The 24,707-nt window shown below is 40.8% G+C and overlaps 1 protein-coding gene across 2 annotated transcripts in view; it reads left to right on the forward strand.

The window, feature by feature from the left end:
• The window catches only part of ric1 (RIC1 homolog, RAB6A GEF complex partner 1), a 138,748-nt gene that overhangs the window by 99,408 nt on the left and 14,633 nt on the right, over positions 1-24,707 (forward strand). For both annotated transcript variants that reach the window (XM_080188487.1, XM_080188488.1), the window contains exons 18-23: positions 990-1,106; positions 1,279-2,007; positions 12,089-12,247; positions 13,444-13,580; positions 14,393-14,682; positions 20,572-20,760. In XM_080188487.1, the coding sequence (XP_080044613.1) occupies positions 990-1,106; positions 1,279-2,007; positions 12,089-12,247; positions 13,444-13,580; positions 14,393-14,682; positions 20,572-20,760 (1,621 nt within the window). The remainder of the gene's footprint in view (positions 1-989; positions 1,107-1,278; positions 2,008-12,088; positions 12,248-13,443; positions 13,581-14,392; positions 14,683-20,571; positions 20,761-24,707) is intronic.

Here is a 24,707-nt window from a genome sequence, read left to right on the forward strand (position 1 = left end):
GACCACCTGCTGCACCTGCAGGCTGGGTTTTTGCGACTCATGCACAAGGACCCCGAGGTCCCTCTGCACCGTCGCCTGCTGCAGTTTTTCGCCACGTAAGTAATAGTCCTTCCTACCATTCTTCTTGTTATATGTCTTGTTATATGTGCAAAACAAAAGTGATGTAGCATTATTTTTATTAAAAGGGCATATTATATAAATGGTAAATAGACTAATATTAAACGTTTTCATAGAATCCCTACCCTGCAGAAGCAGGCCACTCAGCAAACTGTACATAGTCGCCCAAGGCCCAAATTGAACCCAGGTCTCACTTGCTATTGTTCCACCCATACCGTTTTTACTTTAAATAACTATGTGCAAGGATCCCAGGGTCTCTTGAACGTAATGCTCTTTCAGAAAACTGGGTAATTGCTGACTGGCCCTAAATTCTAAAAGTAATAATAGGAGATTTGAATTTGCCTCCTAGTGGTTCAGGGCCACTTAGCCATTCTAAAGCAGAAACTGAATAAGTTTTGGTAATCTAAGAGCAATAATTTGTAAAGGTTTCATCCACCCATCCCATCCCTCCCTTCTCCCACGGTGAATCTATCCAACAGTTCTGAATCAAAAAACAAAAGATTAATGAGCATCTGAGATGCCAATAACTAAGGCATTTCTTTCTAACTGGGAGTATGCGGGAATTCTGTACACTGATCATCTTCTAATTGGTGGAAATGAAGTCCCATTCGCTATCCAATTAAAAATGGTGCTAATAAAGACAGTGTTACCATTGCATAACTAGTGCTTCTCTGCATTATTAAGGATTGTATTAATTCCAACACAGTTTATGTACTTCAGATAGCCTCTGACCTATTACACGTACGAGAATGGTAACTGATGCCCAATAATAGCATTTTAATTTTATTTTCAGTGTATTTTTGAGTTGATTATTGTACCTGGATTACAAGTCTGTTACTGTTATTGAATGATTTTTACCAATTGTTTTTCAGGCCTGTGCAGCAGAGAGCATTATGCTTAATTTAGCAGGTCAGCTTATCATGCTACAAAGGGATCGATCAGGTCCTCAGGTACGAGAGAAGGATAGCATTTCCAAACAAAAGAAGCTGGTAAGTAAATGCACCAGAATAATTTCCAAACAGATTGCTAGAAAAAAAAATAGTTGTACGAATGTTTTTTAAATACTTGAAATATCATTGGAGTAGATATTACTTAAATGATTAAGTGATGCTACCTGATTTTAGTTCACCTCATGATATGAATTTTGTTTTTGTCACTTAGCTTCCATTCTGTGCGCCAGTGGTACTTGCCCAGTGTGTTGAAAATGTGTGGACTACCTGCCGATCCAACAAACAAAAGCGTCACTTGCTGGAGGCTCTCTGGCTTAGTTGTGGAGAAGCAGGAATGAAAGTCTGGCTTCCACTTTTTCCGAGAGACAATCGCAAACCACATTCCTTCCTTTCTAGACGGATTATGTTGCCCTTCCAGATCAATATCTATCCCCTGGCTGTCCTGTTTGAGGATGCCTTGGTCCTTGGTGCAGTGAACGAGACTATCCTGTATGACAATTTGTATGTGCATAACAATGAAAAAGAACCTTTGGAAGTCCTATTCCCTTTCAGTACTGTTGAGAGGACTTCCCAAATCTACCTCCATCACATTCTTCGCCAACTCCTGGTCAGAAACCTTGGTGAACAGGCTCTACTCTTAGCTCAGTCTTGTGCTACATTACCATACTTCCCTCATGTACTAGAACTGATGCTCCATGAAGTATTGGAAGAAGAAGCTACCTCCCGGGAACCTATTCCTGACCCACTGCTTCCAACGGTGGCAAAATTCATCACTGAGTTCCCTCTGTTTCTGCAGACTGTAGTTCACTGTGCTAGAAAGACTGAATATGCTTTGTGGAATTACCTGTTTGCTGCTGTGGGCAATCCTAAAGATTTGTTTGAAGAGTGTTTGTTGGCGCAAGACTTGGACACTGCTGCATCTTATCTCATCATCTTACAGGTAAGCAGCAGACACACACCAAATCGTAAAATAATCTTTATAAAAAAGCGCACTTCAAAGTATTTGTTTTAGATTGTAATGGAGTTTCACTACAAGATGTACTCCTAATTAAAACACTGAACAGGTAGCAACAGACAAGCTGGGGAGAGATCAAAAAGCCAAGGTGTTTGTACAAGTTGCAATGTTATTGCTCATCGTTAATTGCCCTTGACAAGGTGGCAGAAAGTTGTCTCCTTGAATCCCAACTGAATAGCTTGCAGGTGTCAGTTGGGTCCTGCTCATTACAATAGCTCTATAGTGGCACATCTGCCAGACTGGGTAAAGATGGCAGATTTCCTTTCCTTATGGACATTAATGAACCAGATGGTTTTTTAATGTGGTCAGCATTAATGATATAGCTTTTCATTCCAGCTTGATTTGATTGAATATAAATTTTCTTTCTTGCCTTGTGATTTGAATATACCTCTGCATCATTATTTCAGGTTTCTGGATTATGTAGTAACATTAGCCGTTTTCCAATCTTCCGGCACTTCCCCGGAATCCAGCGACGTTTGGAAAATAACCACCAAGGCATCCACTATCACCTCCGCCATTTCTTTCAGAACCCTTGGATGCATTCCATCCAGTCCTGGGGACTTGTCCACCATCGGTCCCTCCAGTCTGTCGAGCACCGCCTCTCTAGTAACAATAATGTCATTGAGACCCTCCAGTCCTACCACCTTTCCATTGCTAACACCCGGCAAATTATTCACGTCCTCCTCTGTGAAGACCGAAACAAAAAAGTTATTCAAGACCTCAGCCATTTTCCCCATCCCCTATCACTAAGTCCCCCCTCTCATCCTCTAAGGGTCCAACGTTCACCCTAGCCAGCCTCTTCCTTTTTATATATTTATAAAAACTCTTGCTTTTCGTTAAGGGGAAGTCGTGTCTGACAAATTTATTGGAGTTCTATGAGGATGTGTCTAGGGCGGTGGATAGAGGAGAGCCGGTGGATGTGGTCTTTCTTGATTTTCAGAAGGTGTTTGACAAGGTACCTCACAAGAGGTTATTGCAGAAGGTAAGGTGGCATGGAGTTGGGGGTAGGGTGTTAGCGTGGATAGAGGATTGGTTGTCAAATAGGAGGCAGGGAGCGGGGGTTAATGGGTGCTATTCGGATTGGCGGTTAGTGACTAGTGGAGTGCCCCAGGGGTCGGTGCTGGGGCCTCAGCTATGTACCATTTACATAGATGATCTGGAGGAGGGAACCGAGTGTATGGTGTCGAAATTTGCTGATGACACCAAGATTGGTGGAACGGCAAATTGCGCGGAGAGTGTGGAGAGTCTGCAGAAGGATCTAGATAGGCTGGGCGAATGGGCCAGGAACTGGCAAATGGAATTTAATGTTGGCAAGTGCGAGGTGGTCCACTTTGGTAGGAATAATGGTAGGAAGGACTATTACTTACGTGGCGAAAAACTGCAGCAGGCGACGGTGCAGAGGGACCTCGGGGTCCTTGTGCATGAGTCGCAAAAACCCAGCCTGCAGGTGCAGCAGGTGGTCAGGAAGGCTAATGGGATGCTGGCCTTCATAGCGAGGGGGATTGAATATAAAAGTAGGGAGGTCTTGCTGCAGCTGTATAGGGCATTGGTGAGGCTGCAGCTGGAGTACTGTGTGCAGTTTTGGTCGCCGCACTTATGCAAGGATATTTTGGCCTTGGAGGGAGTGCAGAGGAGGTTTACTAGGCTGATACTGGAGTTGAGGGGGTTGAGCTATGAGGAGAGGCTGAATAAACTAGGCTTGTACTCATTAGAGTTTAGAAGAATGAGGGGAGATCTCATTGAGACATATAAGATGATGAATGAGATGGATAGGATAGAGGTGGAGAGACTCTTCCCGCTCAGAAAGGACAGTAGGACTAGGGGGCACAGCCTCAAGATAAAGGGGAGGGGGCGGTTTAGAACGGAGTTGAGGAGGAACTTCTTCACTCAAAGGGTGGTGAATCTCTGGAATTCTCTGCCCGTTGAAGTGGTGGAGGCTGCCTTGCTAAATATTTTTAAGACGCAGGTTGATGGGTTTTTGATAAGCGAGGGGATTAAGGGTTATGGGGAGAGGGCGGGAAAGTGGAACTGAGCCACGACAGATCAGCCATGATCTTATTGAATGGCGGGGCAGGCTCGAAGGGCTAGATGGCCTACTCCTGCTCCTATTTCTTATGTTCTTATGTAACAAAATTACATGCCCCAAGTTTTCAGTTGTATCCATCTAGAAATAAATCCAAGGCTTGGTTTTGCCGTTTTTAATTGCCTTATTAATGTGAGTCATTATGTGTGGTGATTTGTGTTTTTGCTCCCCTGTTCAGTTTAGATTCTTATTTTCCAAGGAAATGTGCAACAACTTCACTTCAGTCGCCAAACCTTGCACTGGATGGATAAAATGTCTTGTGGAAGTCTTCCTCCGCATTATTGTCCCCGAACTCGATGGTGTCCTGTGTCCCCCTGTTTGATTATGGATAATATGCATTGCTGTACAGACTGTTTAATTCATTTTTTAATGGCAGTTCCTCTCACTTTATTAACTATCCTTTTACACACCTGGTCATCTATGGGCTTTAAATTATTTATGTCAGGTTTTTTTAATAACACATATCTCTGTACTGTGTTCAGAGATTAAATTACCAAGTTTTATGGTAGAGTGAGCAGCATTTCAATGTGCATGGCGCACTCAGTGTGCCTTCTGCACTGTTGCTATGATAGCGTAAGAGCTAAATACAAGTAATCAGAAGAGAAGCAAAATAGTGAAAATGCTAAAAAATATAAACAAAAGGTACTGGAAATACTCAGCATCTGTGGCAAGGAACAGAGTTAACGGATTCCAGCATCTGCAGTATTTTGCCTTTAACATCTTGGGTTGACGATTTCCCTTCATCAGAACAGTTCATTGAATTATAAAGAAGTGCCATCATTGACCTGCAGCTGTCAGCTCTGCTGAGTAATTCCAGCAATTTCTATCTTTATGCATGTAATAAGATTTTGTTTTGAATCTCATTTGGCTGGTTAACATAAAATTAGTTAGTTTAAAGTTGTATTGGCATGCCATGTTTGTTACTTAGTTCAGAAGTAAAATACAATCCGACCCACTTAAATGAATAAATGAAGTCAAAGATCAAGCATTTGAAAACATTTTCATGCAAGAATAACTTATGTATTTTAGAGTGAATCTTGTTCTAGTTAAGTGAATGGTAATTAAGAAAACATTCAAATGAATTACAAATGTCTGAATTTGTTGATTTAACCATTGCCTTGCCACACTAGAGTATTGGGACAGAATTTGCCAAAAATAAAATGAACACTAACTGGTTACTAATACACAAATCAGCTAGCAACTTGTGGTGAAGATGGGACACCCCGTGAATTGTGCCAGCACTTGCTGTTTTCAAAGGCTTTCATCTCTCCAAGTTGTTCATGAAATTGCTGGGTTTGCAAAGTTAATTGCCTATTAAACAGGCCACAGAAATGTAACAGCATAAGTATCATTTAAATGATAATTAGCCACTTGATAGTACAGAACTTGAGTATAGCTGAGAAAAGACACATTGTCGAACCTTCTCATCTTGCACTCATCAAAACAGATACAAGAATGCCAAACTTTAAAGGGATCAAATATGTATGAGGGGAAAAGAGCAATGATTTGTTGGCAAGTCTACTCTGATGGTAGTACTGCCATGGGAAATGTACTGGGGACAACTGTCCCACATGCTTTTGTTAATGACTCCCAAACAATTGCTCTGAGCCAAAAAGTGAGAAATTTGAATTGCCCAGTCTCAATTTAAATTCCAATTAGTAACATTTTCTGAACAGATTTTTTTTAGTGTTAATTGTTTTGTCACTTTTCTCATTCAATCTAATCAATCTTTTGTCTTTATTTCTCTTCCTGTCCCCAATTTGACATTGAATCCACCCACTCAGCACTTCCTGATTTAGTTCTTAATCCTTTAATCTCATTGATTAAGGAGATCATATTGTTCACCAAGATAACAAATGTCTGTTGCTTGCTGCCCTGTTATCTGTTTGCATTTCCAGCAACTTAAGGGCAAAGGAAAATTCAGCAGAAGAGAATAGGAAGATCCCAAAGTGTCTGGGAATGCTGAGAGATGTCCCAGTCCCATCATATATGGCCCAGGAAAAGACCTATCCATCCAGAAGTGTTATGCAATGCTCCGCTCCGTCAAATCTGGCCCAATTTATTCAGCCCATTTTATCAAGTAAACTGTTGAGTTTTTGTTAAAAATAACATTTTTATCTTATAAAAATTGCTGAACTATTCCAATGGCATTTTGGAATTTTTTCACCTCCAGGCTCTAGCACTCAAGCACATTTGGCAAAATGGGATTGTTTATGTGTGAATTCTGCTTCAGACATGTTAGATTCAAGAATTCATAAGAACATAAGAAATAGGAGCAGGAGTAGGCCATCCAGCCCTTCGAGCCTGCCCCGCCATTCAATAAGATCATGGCTGATCTGTCGCTGCTCAGTTCCACTTTCCCGCCCTCTCCCCATAACCCTTAATCCCCTCTCCTATCAAAAACCCATCAACCCGCGTCTTAAAAATATTTAGCGATGCAGCCTCCACCACTTCAACGGGCAGAGAATTCCAGAGATTCACCACCCTTTGAGTGAAGAAGTTCCTCCTCAACTCCGTTCTAAACCGCCCCCCTTTTATCTTGAGGCTGTCATCTTGTGGTTGGGTACAAACATGCAAGTTTATTACGAGTTCCTTCTTTGTCTCTCTTGCAAGACGTTCACCTGCTTCCCAGTCTCTCCCTCTCTCTCACACACACACACACATACACACACACACACACATGATGTCACCAATCTTCCTTGCTGATTTGTCTTACAGTCATTATTACACATTATTTCAGAGAACACCCACTAATTAAATACATTCACAGAGATGACTGCCACCGATTAGTCCTCTGGTCATTTATTATTCATGAGTTAATAGATTCTGCAGAGGTTTGTTAATCACACACTGAATACGTGACGAGCAGCACAGTGGCAGAGCCTCACATGCCCATGCCCCCCTGCAAACAAGATAGTAGGAGTCATCCTGTGCTACAAATCTATCATAGACGTAACATTTTCTACAGTAAGTTTATATTAATACAAATATTATAGAAAATGTTAAAATTACAAAAGTAAAAAGATAAAATACAGAAGTAGCTAAAAAAGTAACTTTTTTAAAAAAGTTAAAGTAACAGCTAGTTTCCATCAGACACTAATGCCTCAAGTTTTGTGCCTATGTACCTGTGTTTAGTGTTCACAAACCTGGCAACAAGCTGGCAGGAACTCACTCTTAATAATGGCAAAGCCACCCCTTAAGGTGCTTTCTTTCTCCAGTTGGTAAGGTGAAAGCAGTTGCCTTGCTTGTGGACCAAATATTTCCCAGACTGAAATAACCAAGTTGTTGAGTGTGTTACAGGCATTTTATTTAAAGATTTGTTATGCGGCACTATAATGTAAATGTTGTAATGAGGCACATGACATGAATATATTTGTCACCCATAAAGTTGTGTGATTCCTTCTACAGTCCTCTAATTAGCAATCCGGTTTTCATTCCATTGTGGCTTTTTGCCAATATTAGACTAACAGTTAAAATTGATCAGTCGGGTCAGTGGGCTGACGAATGGCAGATGGCGTTTAATTTAACAAATGTGAGGTAATGCATTTTGGTAGATTGAACCAGGGCAGGACTTACTCAGTTAATGGTAGGGTGTTGTGGAGAGTTACAGAACAAAGAGATTTAGGGATACATGTTCATAGTTCCTTGAAAGTGAAGTCACATGTGGACAGAGTGGTGAAGAAGGCATTCGGCATGCTTGATTTCATTGGTCAGAACATTAAATACAGGGGTTGGAATGTCTTGTTGAAGTTGTATAAGACATTGGTAAGGCCACACTTGGAATACTGTGTGCAATTCTGGTCACCCAATTATAGAAAGGATATTATTAAACTAGAAAGAGTGCAGAAAAGATTTACTAGGATGCTACTGCGACTTGATGGGTTGTGTCATAAGGAGAGGCTGAATAGACTGGGACTTTATTCTTTGGAGCATATGAGGCTGAGGGGTGACCTTATAAAGATCTATAAAATAATGAGGGGCATAGACGAGGTAGATAGTCCATATCTTTTCCCAAGGATAACGGGGTCGAAAACTAGAGGGCATAGGTTTAAGGTGAGAGGGGAGAGATACAAAAGTGTCTAGAGGGGCAATTTTTTCAGAGGGTGGTGAGTGTCTGGAACAAGCTGCCAGAGATAGCAGTAGAGGCGGGTACAATTTTGTTTTAAAAAGCATTTAGATAGTTACATGGGTACGATGGGTATAGAGGGATATGGGCCAAATGCGGACAGTTGGGATTAGTTTAGGGGTTTTAAAAACAAAAGAGCGGCATGGACAAGTTGGGCTGAAGGGCCTCTTTCCATGCTGTAAATCTCTATAACTGTATTTGCCATTCTCCAACCTTCAGGCACCTCACCCATGATTATCAATGATTCAAATATCTCAGCTAGGGGACCTGCAGTTTCCTCCCTAGCCTCTCACAATGGCCTGGGATACACTTTATCAGGTCCAGGGATTTATCTATCTTTAAGACTGGCAGCACCACCTTCTCTGTAATATGTACACTCCTCAAGACATCACTATTTCCCCAAGTTCCCTAACATCCATGCTTTTTTCAACAATAAATACTGATGAGAAATTTTCATTTAGGATCTCACCCATTTCTTGTGGATTCCCACATAGATGACCTTGTTGATCCTTAAGAGGTCCTACTCTCTCCCTTTTACACTTTTGCCCTTTATGTATTTGTAGAAGTTCTTTGTTTTGGCAGACAAGGCAAAGGAGAATCCAATCTCGTGTCCCCTTTTTACCCTCCTGATTTCTCTCTCAACTCTCTTCCTACATCTCCTGTACTCTTCAAGGGATTCACTTGATCCCAGCTGCCTATGCATGTCATGTGCCTCTTTCTTCTTCTTGACCAGGGCCTCAATATTCCAAGTCATCCAGGTTTCCTTACTTCTGCCAGCCTTGCCCTTCACTTTAAGAGGAATGTGTTTATTCTCAACCCTGGTTAACACACTTTTAAAAGCATGCCACTTACCAGACGTCACTTTGCCTTCCCACAGACTCCCCCAGTTAACTTTTGAAAGTTCCTGCCTGATACCATCAAAATTGGCCTTGTCCCAATTTAGAACTTTAACATTGCAGCCTGTTTTTTATTGATATGTTTTAAAATATTTTATTGTTCGTTTGATGTTCTTTGTCAATTTAATATTATAATTCCTCTTTGTATTCCTGATTATTTTTGTCTTCTCCTAACTACTACTACTACTCATCATACGCTTCTCTGTCTATATATTGAATGTTGCCTATTTCATAATTCTAAATTGTTCCCTTATCCCTTATGCCCTATATTCATCCATGGGATCCCACTGGTGTGTAATTTGTTCTTTCCCTTTAATGGAATATATTTTCTCTCACTTGTTGAACACTGTTTTAAATGTTTCTCATTGATATCGTCCATTTTATTTTGCCATGCTCTATTTTTAGTTCCTCAGAATTAGCTTTTCTCCCATCTATTAATTTGCTTTTCTTCATATTTGTATCCTTCTCTACCATCATAAAGTGTATTATGTTGTGATCACTATTGCCTAGATATTCCCTGGCTTTTACTTGTCTTTCTTGCTTCATTTTGTTCCCCACCACTAGATCCAATAATGATCTATTGCTTGTTGTTAGAGTAGAGTTCTGTACACTTTCTAGTAATTTAATTCTCATGCACGTAATCTGCCTCATCTGACCAGTTGATACCAGAAGTTAAAATTCTTTGTTCTGTTTGTCTGCATGTTCCTTTCTCTGCCCCCTTTCCATTAATCGATGGTCTATACATTACACCTATTTGTGGATCCTTCATTATATTTACCTGTATGCATATGGATTCTGTTTTTGTCTTGTTGATAGCTGCATCCTTTTTCTCTGTTGCTATTATGTTATCCTAAATAAGTACAACTACACTATCTCTCTCTTCTCCCCACCCCACCCCACCCAATCCCTTTCTTTAATATGTTGTATCCTTAAATGTTTAATTTTCGGTTGTCATGTGTCAGTAATTCCTGCCCGGTCTCTTCCGGTAACAGCTTGCCTCCACTTCCCCTGTTTTGCTTCAAACCCTCTATATATTTTACAGACATTTTAATTCATTTTTTTAATAGGATTTCATCACATTTTATGTTGAGTCATTTTTTTGCGCTTCGGTTCTATAACACTCTTTATTCCCTTGCCATTAGTGTCCTCCATTGTTTTATCCCTTTCTAAACCTCTGCCATGGGCAGAGCTTATTTTTAACCTGCTTACATTTCTTTATCTCTGTTTTACACCCCAACACCTGCTTACTCGTTTAAAGCCAATTCCATTTTCTTTATGCTTCCCATTAGGTCATGTGTCCATTGTTGTTAAGGTACAACTCAACCCAGCAGTGTAGTTCCCTTGGTGTCCCAGGACTGGGGCTAGTATGCATTTTTCCCACGCCAGTCCTTTAGCTGTGCATTATTTCTGTTCTATCAATTGTTTCTGGTGACTCAGTCAATATTTCAGGGATTATTACCCTCGAGGTCCTGCTTTTTGATTTTTAGCATCTGACTCCTGATGCTCTTTCAGCCAGGCCTCCTCCCTGTTTCTACCTATGTTTGTTCCAACATGATTTGACCCACTTATTTTCTAAGTTTGTCTGCAGTTGCAGTATGATATCACTTACCCTGGCACGGGGTAGACAACATACCCTTCAGGACTTTTGTATTGATTACTGAAGATATGATGTATGCCACTAATTAATGTCTTCTATTACCACTGTTTTCGCGCTCTGCCTTCTTTTCCAACCACTGAAAGCCTTCTGAGCCATGGTAGCTTGGTCTATTTTATGGCTATTCTCTGTCGTCTGTCTCCTTGTTCTCAAAGGCACTAAGCACATTGTGCCTGCTGAACAGGACTACTGTCAGCAAGACCTCCTCTTAACCTGTCCTAAATCCCAACAACCTGGTTCCCTACCAGTCACACACTCCCTTTCCTGAACGTGTGTTTCCTATATTCTGAATAAAACTGCCCAGAAATAGCCTTTCCCTGAGGTGTCCGCAACTCATGTTACAGCTCAATGACAGTGAGCTGGAGAGATTCAAGCTGGGAGACGCCTCCAACAGGCATGTTCGCTCAGTACAGTATCACCTTCCAAAACCCCCACGTGTTGCACACAAACCTGTCCTGCCGTAACCTTAGACTAGTCTCATTTTATTTATTTATTTATTTATTTAATTAATTAAAGGTTTTATTAATTGGTTTAACTAGTTGTGCTATAACTTTAATGCAGTATGTGGCTGTTTCCCAGACCTTGTTTAAACTACTGTCTAAGCTTAGAGATAAAAGAAATCTTAACGCTCACCCACTAGTCACCTATCTGCTGTAATGTGTAACCACTATGTGAATCTTTTCTGATCTTTCTCTCGTAGTGCCCTCTCTCTGCCACTGGCATAACCCCACTTTGTGCACACTCGGACCTCCCACTGTTCTTACAATGCAGACTCTTGTGCTCTCCTCTCGATCCTCTCCCACACTGCTACATTAACAAACCTGTACTCTCAGACTTCCCACTTCTTTTCATAAGGTGCTCTCAGATTTCCCACTCTTTTAATAGTGTGCTCTGCACTTGCATTTGTTCTCTTTTCTCCTGCCCATCACCATCTCACCACACATCCTCCATGCTGCTGCTTCATCCCAGCTATGCAGTCAGATTTTGCACTATGTTCACAACACTCTGACTCATCAAGCAATAAGTAAGACTAAAGCCTTTGTTTCAATACATATTCCAGGTGTTTAGCCAAAATAGAGGTTTGTTGTGAAGATCTGGTTGCCTGAATATGTAATGCTCAATCACAAAAATCAAATGTATATCCCCATATATATCAAATTTGATAAAGGTGGATAGCAAAATAGAGTACAATGTACTGGAAAATTGAATTTGCTTGCATTTTCTTACGACTGTTTTTCTTCTGATAGAACATGGAGGTCCCTGCAGTTAGCAGACAGCATGCCACACTACTCTTCAGCACAGCCTTGGAGCAAGGAAAATGGGATCTTTGTCGTCACATGATCCGTTTCTTGAAAGCCATTGGTGCAGGGGAATTAGAGACTCCTCCACCAACTCCTACCACTCAGGTACTTGGGAAAATGGCTCATCTTCCAGCGAACATCAGAACAATTCGTTATAACGTATAGTGATTATAATTCCATAAGGTTACCAGCTAAACAGTTCATATATCACTACACATTGCTCTGGTATTAGAACAGTTGTACTATTCTGTGCTGTCATGTGGGTGCAGTAAACTTTGCAATAGCTTCTGATTATAAAGATGAAGAATGAAGATATGTTTTATGTAACTGTTCTAGCCTGAGGTCCTTTATTACTTGAGGTTAACTTGATATTTAAAAGCTGCAGCTACTATCAGTTTTCAGTTTATTGCAGTCCCTGACAGTAACTCAATCGTGGACATAGCAAACAGATTCTTCAAATTCTGTTCTTGTGTATGGCAATGTAACTCGAACCTGGCTCATTCTTAATGTCAGCCATATAGAATCTTTAACTTTTACATAGATGTTATATAAGCAGTGGAGCATTGGTTTTCCTAGGCTGGTTCACAGTGAAGAATGCCATTTATGTTGATAAATTTCAACCATTGCACTCTCTTTGCCATCTTGAACTTCTTGTAACCCAGCTATATTCTTAGTCTAAACCATGGAAAAATATGGATTGCATTTAGCATTGAGAAATAAAAGTCCTCACTCTTGCGTTGTACTGATGAAGCCAAGCTTTAGTATACAGTAGAACTGCTTTTGGGTCAACACCCAACTGCTGCGTAACATATTGTAGACTTGGATGGTGGAAACGAGAAGGTGATTGTATCTGGTCCTCAGATTGCATTTGATATTTTTATGATTAGCACTACAAACACAGTGAATCAGAATTAAACAAAAATTCAAGGGCATGTATGATAGTGACTGCAAGTTGTTGGGTAATTAATGGGTTATTTGAAAGAGTGCACAGCATGCCTGTGAAATGGCTGATGCCTGGGCTGCATGATTCAATGCTATTGCACTGTATGTAAATGACAACTTTACCTTAGTTTTCGTTTACATATTAGTGTCACAAGTAGTCTTATGTTAATCCTGGAATCCCAATTTCCAGGAGTCAACTTAAGTGAAAAATTGGTTTCAGTATTCAGTATCTCTGTGCAAAACTCTATATAGTCTATTTCCACTTGTTTCCCATGGTGAAAGATATCATTATAAAAGATGATAGTATGTTGTTTATATACTTTTGAGATTAAAGTATTGTGCCTTTCATTTTTTCACAGGAACCCAGCTCATCTGGAGGCTTTGAGTTTTTCAAACATAGGAGCATTAGTTTTTCACAGTCAGCAGAAAGTCCCAATGGTGGTAAATTTAACCTGCAAAAGACACTAAGCATGCCTTCAGGGCCCTCAGCCAAGAGGTAATCATATTATTTAATTTTCTGGCTAGACTCTTGTTCTATACTGTAAATCATAGATCATTGCCGGTCATTTGACTTTGCTTTATTAAACCCATGGCTTAGATTGACTTATAAAATACAAACCAGAATGAAAAATCCATCAAAATGATTTCAGTGTAGCAGAAGACTATACAATCCAGACATGTTGGAATATTAGCAGAACTGGTTTTTATTGAATGCATTGAAGGAAAATCTTACTAAATATTTGCAGTAGAAGTGCTAAGAAACTTTCGAAGTTCTTATTGTTTCAGTAAAGGCATTCACTGTACAAACCCATTTTGGCTGTGCAATAATTTATTTTGATCTGCCCTGCAGATTTGTTTAAAACAATTGTTGTTAGAATACACAACCCTGCACACTAGAGCATTAATTAAGTCTATCATGTGTTCCTTTGCACAATGTTGTACATACCATTACTAAATACTTTCCCTTGCACCCAGACCTCTGCATGCGCAGTTCTCTAGGTGTAAATTGACTCATTGCTTTCCTAATCTCCCCCCCACTTCCTGTCCACCCACACCTGTAATAAAGCATCTGTTTTGTATTACCCATGTAACCCATTAGAGAATAAAAACTTGCTGTGTGTAGAATTGCAAATGTGAACATTCTTCCACCCACTTCATGTCCAAGCATATTAATAAAGTACAAGCCTACTGTACCACATGTTCAATAATGGATGCTTTTTTGAAGACTTCCAGGCACTTTTATTCTTTAGAAGATTTTTAAATTATTTGAATTGAGTATAATTTTGTGTCTTTTGTCTTTGACTTTAGATGGAGTAAAGATGCTGACAGTACTGAAAATATGTACATAGATGAAATGCTTTGGCGTCATGCACGAAGACTGTTGGAAGAGATGAGGCTGAAAGATCTCAGTAGTTTTGCTGCACAACTGGGTTTTGAACTTATTGGCTGGCTCAGCAAAGAAAGGACTCGGGTGGCACGAGTCGAGGACTTTGTTAAGGCTTTAAAAAGACTCCATAATGACTTTCTTTGGCCATTTCCTGTTATTCCTTCGAGCTGTTTAGTAAATTCACCATTCAAAAATGGCAAATACAAAGCAGGTAATATAAATAAACATTCGGAGAATATTTGGCATTCTATTTAAGCAACTTTAAACAGCATTTCAAGATTATATATTGTACAGGCACTGGAATGGTATTAAATATATTTAAACTATTAGAGAAGTACACTCACATCCATCCAGTGGAAATTTTTTACAGAATTGTTAAACATAACACTTGTATTTCTTAGTGATTTTTCATAACCTTGAGTTAGAAATACTCTTCTGTGCCTGTGCAAGATGAATTGACAGCCTTTGTCAGTCTTCTCATTTTTGCACCTGTTCACATAAAGCTGTTGCTGGGATAAAGTACTGTGATCACTTAAACCCTCTAGTACCCCTCCTAACAGGCTGTTTCCCAGCTTTGCAAATAGCCAGTGAGCCAGAATATGCTGTTGGGGAGGATCGGTTTGTAATTGTGTGAACATAGCATGGAGGCAATCACATTTTTCAGCAGGAGGTCAAAATTGGGATCTCTGTAATCTGGATTGTTTCTGTACTACGTCTCTTGTGTACTGAATCATAAATGAATATTGTTTATTTCCAAGTGGAGGATTCTGAAAGCAGAATTGAAGGGTAAAAACAAGAAGTTGAAATGTTCTAAATTAAAATGTGAATTGGCTTCTTAATAATAGTTCATTAATGCCTTTGCAGCTCTAGGAAGTGTAATAGTGACTTGGTAGACTGATGTACAAAACTTTATATAGTGCCTTTAGATAATCAGTCCCAAGATGTTTCACAATGTTGTAAAGCAAAATTTGATACTGAGTCACATAAGCAATAACTGGCTAATAGACAGTTGCTCAAACAGCTAGCTTTTCAGCAGCATTTTAAAGAAGGAAAAGATTATATCCCAAGTGTTGAGAGGTAGCTGTAGAGATGGTGGTCACTTTTCAAAATATATAGATTCTGGAATGATTCCTGCAGATTGGAAGGTAGCAAATGTAACTGACTTTAAGAAAGGAGGGGGAATAAACCAGGGAACTACAGATCTGTTGGTCTGACATCCGTAGTAGCGAAATTGCTCAAATTGATTATAAAGGATGTGATAACTCATTGTTTAGAAAATAGTGCAGGATTAGGCAGAATCAAAATGGCTTTATGAAAAGGAAATCATTTTAGATCAACCTGTTGGGGTTTTTGAAAATGTAACCAGCAGAATAAATGAGGAATCAATGGATGTGGATTTGAATTTTAAGAAGGCTTTTAAGTCCCACAGAAGAAGTTAGTGAACAAAATTAGGATACATGGGATTGGAGGTAATACAATGGATTGAGAATTGGTTCACAGACAGAGTAGGAATAAATAGTTCATTCTCAAGTTGGCAGTAATGACCAGTGGGGTACAGCAGGATCAGTGCTTGGACCCCAGCTATTCACAATCTGTGTCAATGATTTGGATATAGGGGCTAAGTGTACTACTTCCAAATTTGCTGCTGACACAAAAGTAGGTTGGAATGTGAGTTGTGAGGAGATTACAAAGAGGCTTCAAAGGGATTTAGAACAACAAAATCAGCCCGGGAAACAGGCCCTTTGGCCCAACAAGCCCACGCCGCCATCTTAACACCACCAGTCCCCCTACTCCACCCACGACCCCTGTCTAATGTTTTATGGCCATCCAGATTGAGGGAATCTGATTTAGGGACAATTTATTCCTGCCAATCAGCCTAACAGCACATCTTTGGGGTGTGGGAGGAAACCGGAGCACCCGGAGAAAACCCACGCAAGCACGGGGAGAATGCGCAAACTCCCACAGACACCGGCCCAAATCCATGTGTCTGCACAGCAATCAGCGACAGTCACTGAGCTGTCATCTTGCCCAGAATCTGGTCCAGTTTGGGCACACTAACGACATGAAGCACTAGGCCAATCTCGAACAACCAAGAGCAGCCCCAGTGCGACCCATCGCGTGTATGCCCTCGTTGGACACAAGGTGGACCGACTTAAAACCTGTGAATGAAAAGAGAAAAAACATTATTATCATACCATATCCATTTACATTACCAGGGATGCCCCAATGCTAATGACCCTTATTTAAAACAATCTCCTGTATCCACCCATCTCCAACCCAGTCATGTGCCTGTCTAAGTTACTCTTAAATGACTCTAGTGTGTTTGCCTCCACCACCTTACTTGGCAGAGCATTTCATACCCCCACGACCTTCTGTGTGAAAAACCTCCCTCTGATATGTGTTGTACCTCTCCCCCCTCACCTTAAGTCCATGGCCCCTTGTCCTACGTGTCTCTATCATAGGAAATAGCTTACCTCTGTTTACTCTATTTATACCCTTCATAATCTTATATACCTCTATTAGATCCCCCCTCAGTCAGTGTCTTTCAAGGGAAAAGAGCCCCAATTTCTTCAATCTTTCCTCATACCCCAGTCCTTCCATACCAGGCAACATCCTGGTAAACCTCCTCTGCACTCTCTCCAGAGTCTCCACGTCCTTCCAGTAGTAAGGCGACCAGAACTGGACACAGTACTCTAGATGCGGCCTAACCAACGTTCTGTACAACTGCAACATTAGATTCCAGCTCTTATATTCTATACCCCTTCCTATAAAGGCTAACATACCATAGGCTTTCTTCACCACACTCTCCACATGCACTGCCACCTTCAAAGACTTGTGCACTTGCATCCCCAGGTCTCACAGCGACTCTATACTCCTTTCGGGCTTACCCTTTACCATATAACTCCCCCCTACGTTATTCCGGCCAAAATGCATCACCTCACATTTATCCGGATTAAATTCCATTTGCCACGTATCTGCCCAATCAACCAGCCTATCAATATCCCACTGTATTGCCAGACACTGCTCCTCACTGCCTGCCAATCCAGCCATCTTGGTGTCATCAGCAAATTTAGACAGTGAATGACCAAGAACATGGCAGATGGAAGATAAATTAGAAGAATATGAAGTTATCCACTTTGGTACGAACATCAGAAATGCAGAGCATTTCTTAAGTGGTAAGGTTTATGTCCTAAAGAAACTTGATTGTCGTTGTTAATGAATTATTAAAAGCTAAAATACCGGTTCAGTGATCAACTAGAAAGGAAAATGATACGTTGATCTTTATGCAGGTGAATTTAAGTATGAGTTTTAAAAAAAAGTCTTACTGCAATTGTATAAGTGTCTTGGTGAGACAACACCTGGACTATCATGTACAGTTTAGAATCATAGAATCCTACAGTGCAGGAGGAGGCCATTCGGCCCATCGAATCTGCATCAACCACAACCCCACCCTCCCCCATAACCCCATGCATTTACCCTAGCTAGTCCCCCTGACACTAAGGGGAAATTTAGCATGGCCAATTCACCTTACCCACACAACTTTGGACTTCTTATTGAATGAAGGATGAACTTGCCACAGAGTTCACAAGGCTGATTCCTCAAATGGTGGCGTTGTAAGGAGAGATTAAGGAAATTAAGTATATATTCTCCAGAGTTTAGAAGAATGAGAGATGATCACATAGAAAGGTACAAAATTCTTACAGGTCTTGACAGGGTAGATGCAGGAAGGATAATTCCCTTGGTTTGGAGGGGGATGTAGAACCAGAGGAAACCATCTCACAATAAGGGGCAGGTCTTTTAGACTGAGATGAAGAGAAACTCCTTGACTCTGAGGGTGGTGACTATTTGGAATTCCCTAACCCCAAGGGCTGTGGATGCGCATTAAGTATATTCAAGACTGAACTCAATCGATTTCTTGTTTTCAAAGATAGCAAAGGATATGGGGAATAGTGCAAAAATATGGCATTGAAGTAGGTGATCAGCCGTGATCTATTTGAAAAACAGAGAAGGTGCAACAGGCCAAATGATTATCTCCAGCAGTCCATTTGGTGTAGTTGCACAAACATTGCTGTGGGGAAGGAGTGTCAAAACTTTGACTCAGCAACAGCAAAAGAAGAATAATATGGTCCCAAGTTTGGATAGTGTGTGACTTGTAAGAGAACTTGCAGGTTATGGTGTTCCCAATTATCTGCTGCCTTTGTCTTTCAAGGTGACGGTGTAGCGGTTGTGAGTTGAAAGGTGTTGACGAAAGACCCTTGGCAAGTTACTTCAGTGCATCATGTGGATGGTACACATTTGTTATTGATGTGTGTTAGTTGTAGAAAGTGTGAATATTTCAAGTAATGGATGAAGTGCAATCATGTGGATTGCTTTCTATTGGGTGGTATTGAGCTTCTTCAGTAATGCAGCTACATTCATCCTGGCAAGTGTCAAGTATTCTGTTGCACTTCTGAGTAGTGCCTGATAGATGGTAAATATGCTTTCTGGGTGGGGGGTGGGTGAGTTATGCCTTGTAGATGGTAGATATGCTTTCAGGGATGAGTATTCTTACCTGCTATTGTGGCCACTGTGTATGGCTGATCCAGTTATGTTTCTGGTCAATGCCTAGGATGTTGAAGGCAGAGGATTCAGCAATGGTAATGCCATTGAATGTCAAGAGACATTCTCTTGTTGGGGATGGTTATTGCCTGGGACTTGTGCACCACAAATGTCACTTGCCACTTATCAGCCCAAGCCTAATTGTTGTCCAGGTCTTGCTGTATAGATGGAATCATGGATAGTTTTAGTATCTAAAGAGTTACAATGGGTACTGAAAACTCTGCAATCATCAGTGAACATTCCCATTACTGATCTTATGATGGCGGGAAGGTCATTGATGAAGCAGCTGAAGAAGGTTGAACCAAGGACACTATCCTGAGGAGCTCCTGCAATGACGTCCTGATGATTGATCTCCAACAACCACAATCATCTTTCTTTCTGCTAGGTGGGACTCCAACCAGTGCATAACTTTCCTCTTGATTCCCATTGACTCCAGTTTTACTCTGCTGCATTGATGTCAAGGACTGCCACTGTCACACTCATTTCTCCTATGAATTTCAATTCTTTTCTCCATGTTTCGACCAAGGCTGAAATGAGGTTGAATGGTCCTGGAGGAATCCAGACTGTTTATCTGCAACCAGGTTGTTGTAGAGTAAGTGTCGTTGATAAGTGTCAACATTGTCTCGCATCACCTTGTTGACGATGTCTTCTATACTTTGCTGAAGATGGAGAGTAAATTGGTTGTGCAGCACTTGGGTGGGTTATATATGTCTTGCTTTTTTCCCCACTGGACCTAACCTGGCAATTTTCCACATTGTACTTTAATAATGTGGCTATCGATGTGGCTGATTCTAGAGCTCAAGTCTTTTCTTCTAACAGTCAAGATGTTGTCATGGCCCATAATGTTTTGTTTCTTTGTAGCTTAGGTCCTTTCTTGATATTATGTGGCTGAAGAACATCTATGATACTATGGAGATGACAGAGATGGAAGAAGAATTTGGCAATTCTGGTTGAAGTTGGTTGCAAATGCTTCAGTGTTATCTTATTGCACTGAGTTGCTGGGCTCCCCCATCATTAGGATGGAGATGTTTATGGAGTGTACTCTGCCAGTTTATTTATTTGTCCTCCACCGTTAATGACCAGATGTGGCAGAACTGCAGAGCTTTGGTCCGATCCTATAATTGCAAGTTCTGTGAGGCAGCAGCGTTAATCACTGTGCCAGCCATAACTCAGATTCTAAGCCACTCAGTTACAGCTCATCCCTGGTTGCAGAATAATTGTCCAGTGTCACTCTGACAGAGACAGCAACTCATCATTGTGGGCTGGTTCTTTGGTTAGGATATCTTGGAGGGTTAGAAGCAAATAGTACAAATTTGCTTTGAAGATTTTTCTCTGAATTTAGGTGACATTGACAAAGCCTTCCATTGTGGCATTACACCGGGGTTACAATCCATAACCGGTATCAAAGAGAAATAGATACAGCAATGAACCTATTTAAAATTATCTTTTATGACAGTGAACTGGTGGGTGCTACTAACATCTTTGTTTTATTTTTCTGCAGTTGGAGACCAGTTTCTTAAATCACAATCAACTGAGACTTTTGTAAGCAATGATTTGGAGAGTGGAGTCGTAAATACACGTGGTAGCCACATTTGCCTTAGCCTCAACACTGCACCCACACAAATGGATTCTGGTTCACTGCAAGGACCTCAGACACAAGATGCAATTCTGTCACCTTTACTTTCTAAAGGTATGCATTTGTTTTGTTACTATTATAAAAATGTTAATTAAGTATTCGTTAAATCACAGTCCTCATAACATGTGTTTGGACTTAATATTGTCCTACTTGCAATTCACGAAGTCATTTGTCACTGAAAGCAGAATAATTTATAGCAAATCAAAGTACACTTGAAGCCACGGACAGAAATAAAATCGACATCAAGGATTTGTAATAATATCGACGTATGGGTAGGACTAGAAATTCAGCTATATGTTTATGAGCTCACTTTGCTGTCCAAAAGGGCAGTGTGGCAAAGGGAACTCTACGAAGAGTCTGATTCAGAAGCAAAGCAATATGGATGGTGGAGCTTGGAAATAAATCAGAGCATGATGGAAGTGCTCAGCAGCAGAGATAGCATTGTGGCGCAAGAAACAGTCAAGATTTCAGATTGAAGACCTTTCATTAGAACCTGAAACATTAACACATTCACTCCACAATGCTACCAGATCAATCACTTTAGACTTTTTCTGCTTTTATTTTGTATGCTAAATAGTCATATGATAAGGATGCACTTGTAACATGGGAGTTGTACACTATTTTGGAGACTGGCATCACCTGTGCTAAGTGTGCACCTTGCAACTCTCAAAACACTGAGGACAATGAGATGATATAAATACAAGTTTTTTTCCATGTACTCTGATGAAATAACATATGCAGTGAATATAACTTTACTGCTTCAACAGTGCCTCTGCTAATATTGGCCCTGTGAATTATTAGCACTAACTGGCGGTAATGATTACAGGTTTCATGGGGAGTATTTTTGAGGTGTTAAGTCCTCTGTTTCTCCTGTTTCTGTATGTCTTCCTCAATAACAGGATTAATACACACACGCTCCCAGGCTGCTTAGATTTTTCTCTTTCCTCATGACCAGCCATCAACACAACACCACCACCACCACTGCACCCCCCCAACTCCCTGCACTTCCATACACACACAATTTTTTCTTTTTTCCTAGCAACTTGCCCCAGCCCTATAGTCAGAGCACAGGCACTGCTATTTCACTAAACAATCTGATGTGGCAAAGTTTGGAGAGTGGGTGGAGTGATACCCGAATTTGTGAAACTGGGTATTAGCGTGTTTTCCTATCTCACTCCCTCTCTTCCCCCGCCTCACAATCCCATGATTTACTCTGCTGTAAACTGAAACGGATGTTTATTTTCTTTCACACTCTGTGACATTGAAGAAAAGTTGAACTGGCTGGGAGTGCACAGAGCCACACAGTTGTAGACATAGTTTCAAAATACCATTTGACGCTTAGTCAGGACTATGATGTGCTTTCATTGGTTACCTTTGTGCTGCACATCTGGGTCTAGAAGCTGCATAGTCCTATGAGATAGTAACATATAAACTAGAAGCAGTTGCAGGCCATTTGGCCCTTTGAGTCTGCTCTGCCAGTCATTTTGATCATGTCTGATCATCAAATTCAATACCTTGATTTCTGCCCCTCCCCTTCCTTCCTCTCCTCCCATATTCCTTGATCCCTTTAGCCCCACGAGCTATATATAATTTATTCTTGAAATCAGTCAACGTTTTGGCCTCAGCTACTTCTGTGGTAGTGAATTCCACACATTCACCACCCTCTGGATGAAGAAATTTCTCCTTATCTCAGTTCTAAAAGACTTGCCCCTTATTCTCACACTATAACCCTTAGTTCTGGACTCCCCCACCATTGGGAACATGCTTTCTGAATCTACCCTGTCTAACCCTGTTAGAATTTTATACATTGCTATGAGATCCCCCCTCATTCTACTAAACTCCATTTGAATATAATCCTATAACCGACTATTCTTTCCTCGTAGGACAGACCTGATATCCTTCCTCAGGTAAGGACACCAGAACTGTGCACAATACTCCAGGTGTGGCCTCACCAATGCCCTATACAATTGCAGTAAAAATCCCAATTCCTATACCCAAATCCTCTCACTATGAAGACCGCCATTATTGCCCGCTGTACCTAGGTATGTACTTTCAGTGATTGATGCACGAGGACACCAAGTTCTCACTGAGTAACCACCTTTCTCAATTTACACCCATTCAAGTTATAATCTGTCTTCCTGTTATTGCTACCAAAGTGGATAACCTCTTATTTATCTGCATGATATTGCATCTGCTATGAAAATGCCCACAGACTCAGCCTATCCAAATCATGCTGAAGCATCTTTGCATCGTCTGCACAGCTCACCCTCCCAACTTTGTAATATCTGCAAATTTGGAGATAATACATTCAGATCCAAATCAATATATAACGCAAACAGTTAGAGTCTTAGCACTGATCCTAATCAGAAAACAGCCTATTTATGCAAACTCTTTGCTTCCTATCTGCTAACCAGCTTTCTATCCATCTCAAACCATCACCTCAATCCCATGTGCTTTAGCTTTACATAGTCTGAGATTCCTGGTTGAAAGCCTTTTGAAAGTCTAAAGCCACATCCACTTGTTCTCCTTGGTCAACTCTACTAGTTATTAGAGATGAAAGATTTCCATCCACAACAATGTGTTCCTTTTGTTCCACCCACTGATGGTCCTTTTACAGGTCAATGTCATTTTGTTCTGTTCCTAGTGCATCAATCATTTTGTCTACAGAAATAAGTTTTTACATCTGAATATTTTTCTTACAAGTTCAATTTTTTTTAACCACCATGTATTTTCTTGAACCTCGAGCATCAGTTATCCAAATACTGTCCTCACCAACCTTCCCTTCAGCTCCGTGGACTGAGTTTTCTACTATGCCATGTTTCAGCTTCAGCTGAGTACAGTGATTCTCATTCACTGCGCACTAAATGAATAAATACTCAAAGCAAAGAGAAAACATCGGATTAAAATCATTTGTAGCTTCTGTCCTTTTAAACGCAATTCTGTAAGTGAGAGTCTTGCAAAATGACCAGGGACACCAACATGTATACATGCCAAATGCTGCCATATGTCTTCAGTGCCTTGCAGATGTGATAGGTGGCACCCTTTGAAATGCAATGATAATTCTTGCCAGTCATGCCCAAGCAAATTCTTTTGAGAAAACAGCTGAGGTGAGTATATTCTTCCCTCTGTCTAGCTCAGTGCAACTGCCCTCACTTGGTTCCATTCTGTTACATTCACAGGTAAGTTTTCTGGCACAGTCTCACTTTGGACAGGTGTCTACTGAATGAACAGTTGGCTTCTCAGTATTGCTGGCAGTGCAGGATAAATGTTTCTTTGGGTGCAAGTGTTGCATGTACCCATAGTCCTGGCTGTCATGGCTTGCAACCAAGCAATGCAGCCTGGACTCAGAAAATCCCCTGCATACTCAATTCTGAGAGAGCAGCAAGGAAGAGTGATTGAAACCTGCGCACTTCCCTTCCCACATCCTTTGATCTCTTTAGTGCCAAGAGCTTTGTCTGACTCCTCCTTGAAAACACAATATTTTGGCCTCAGTTTCTTTCTGTGGTAATGAATTATACAGGCCCACACTCCCTACATGAAGAAATTTTGCTTCATCTTAGTTCTGTGGTTTACCCATGCCCTCAGACTGGTTCTGGACACCCCCATCGTCAGGAACATGCTTCCTGCATCTTCCCTGTCTAGTCCTTTTAGAATTTCATAGGTTTCTATGAGAACCCCCTTATTCTTCTGAACTTCAGCAAATATAATCCTAACTGACTCAATCTCTTCTCATACGTAAGTCCCACCATGTCTGATAAGCTTTCACTGCACTCCGTCTATAGCAAGAACTTCCTTCATCAGATGAGACCAAAAATGCACATGACGATGCAGGTGTAGCCCCACCAAGGCCCTGTATAATTACAGCAAGGCACCCTTGCTCCTGTACTCGAATCCTCTCGCTATGAAGACCGACGTACCATTTGCCTTCATTACTACCTGCTGCACTTGCATGCTTATCTTCAGCAACTGGTGTATGAGAACAACCTTGGCACATTCTCCTC

The sequence above is a fragment of the Carcharhinus amblyrhynchos genome, chromosome 5 (genome assembly GCF_965287045.1).
Source record: "Carcharhinus amblyrhynchos chromosome 5, sCarAmb.v2.hapA, whole genome shotgun sequence".
NCBI classification, from domain to species: domain Eukaryota; kingdom Metazoa; phylum Chordata; class Chondrichthyes; order Carcharhiniformes; family Carcharhinidae; genus Carcharhinus; species Carcharhinus amblyrhynchos.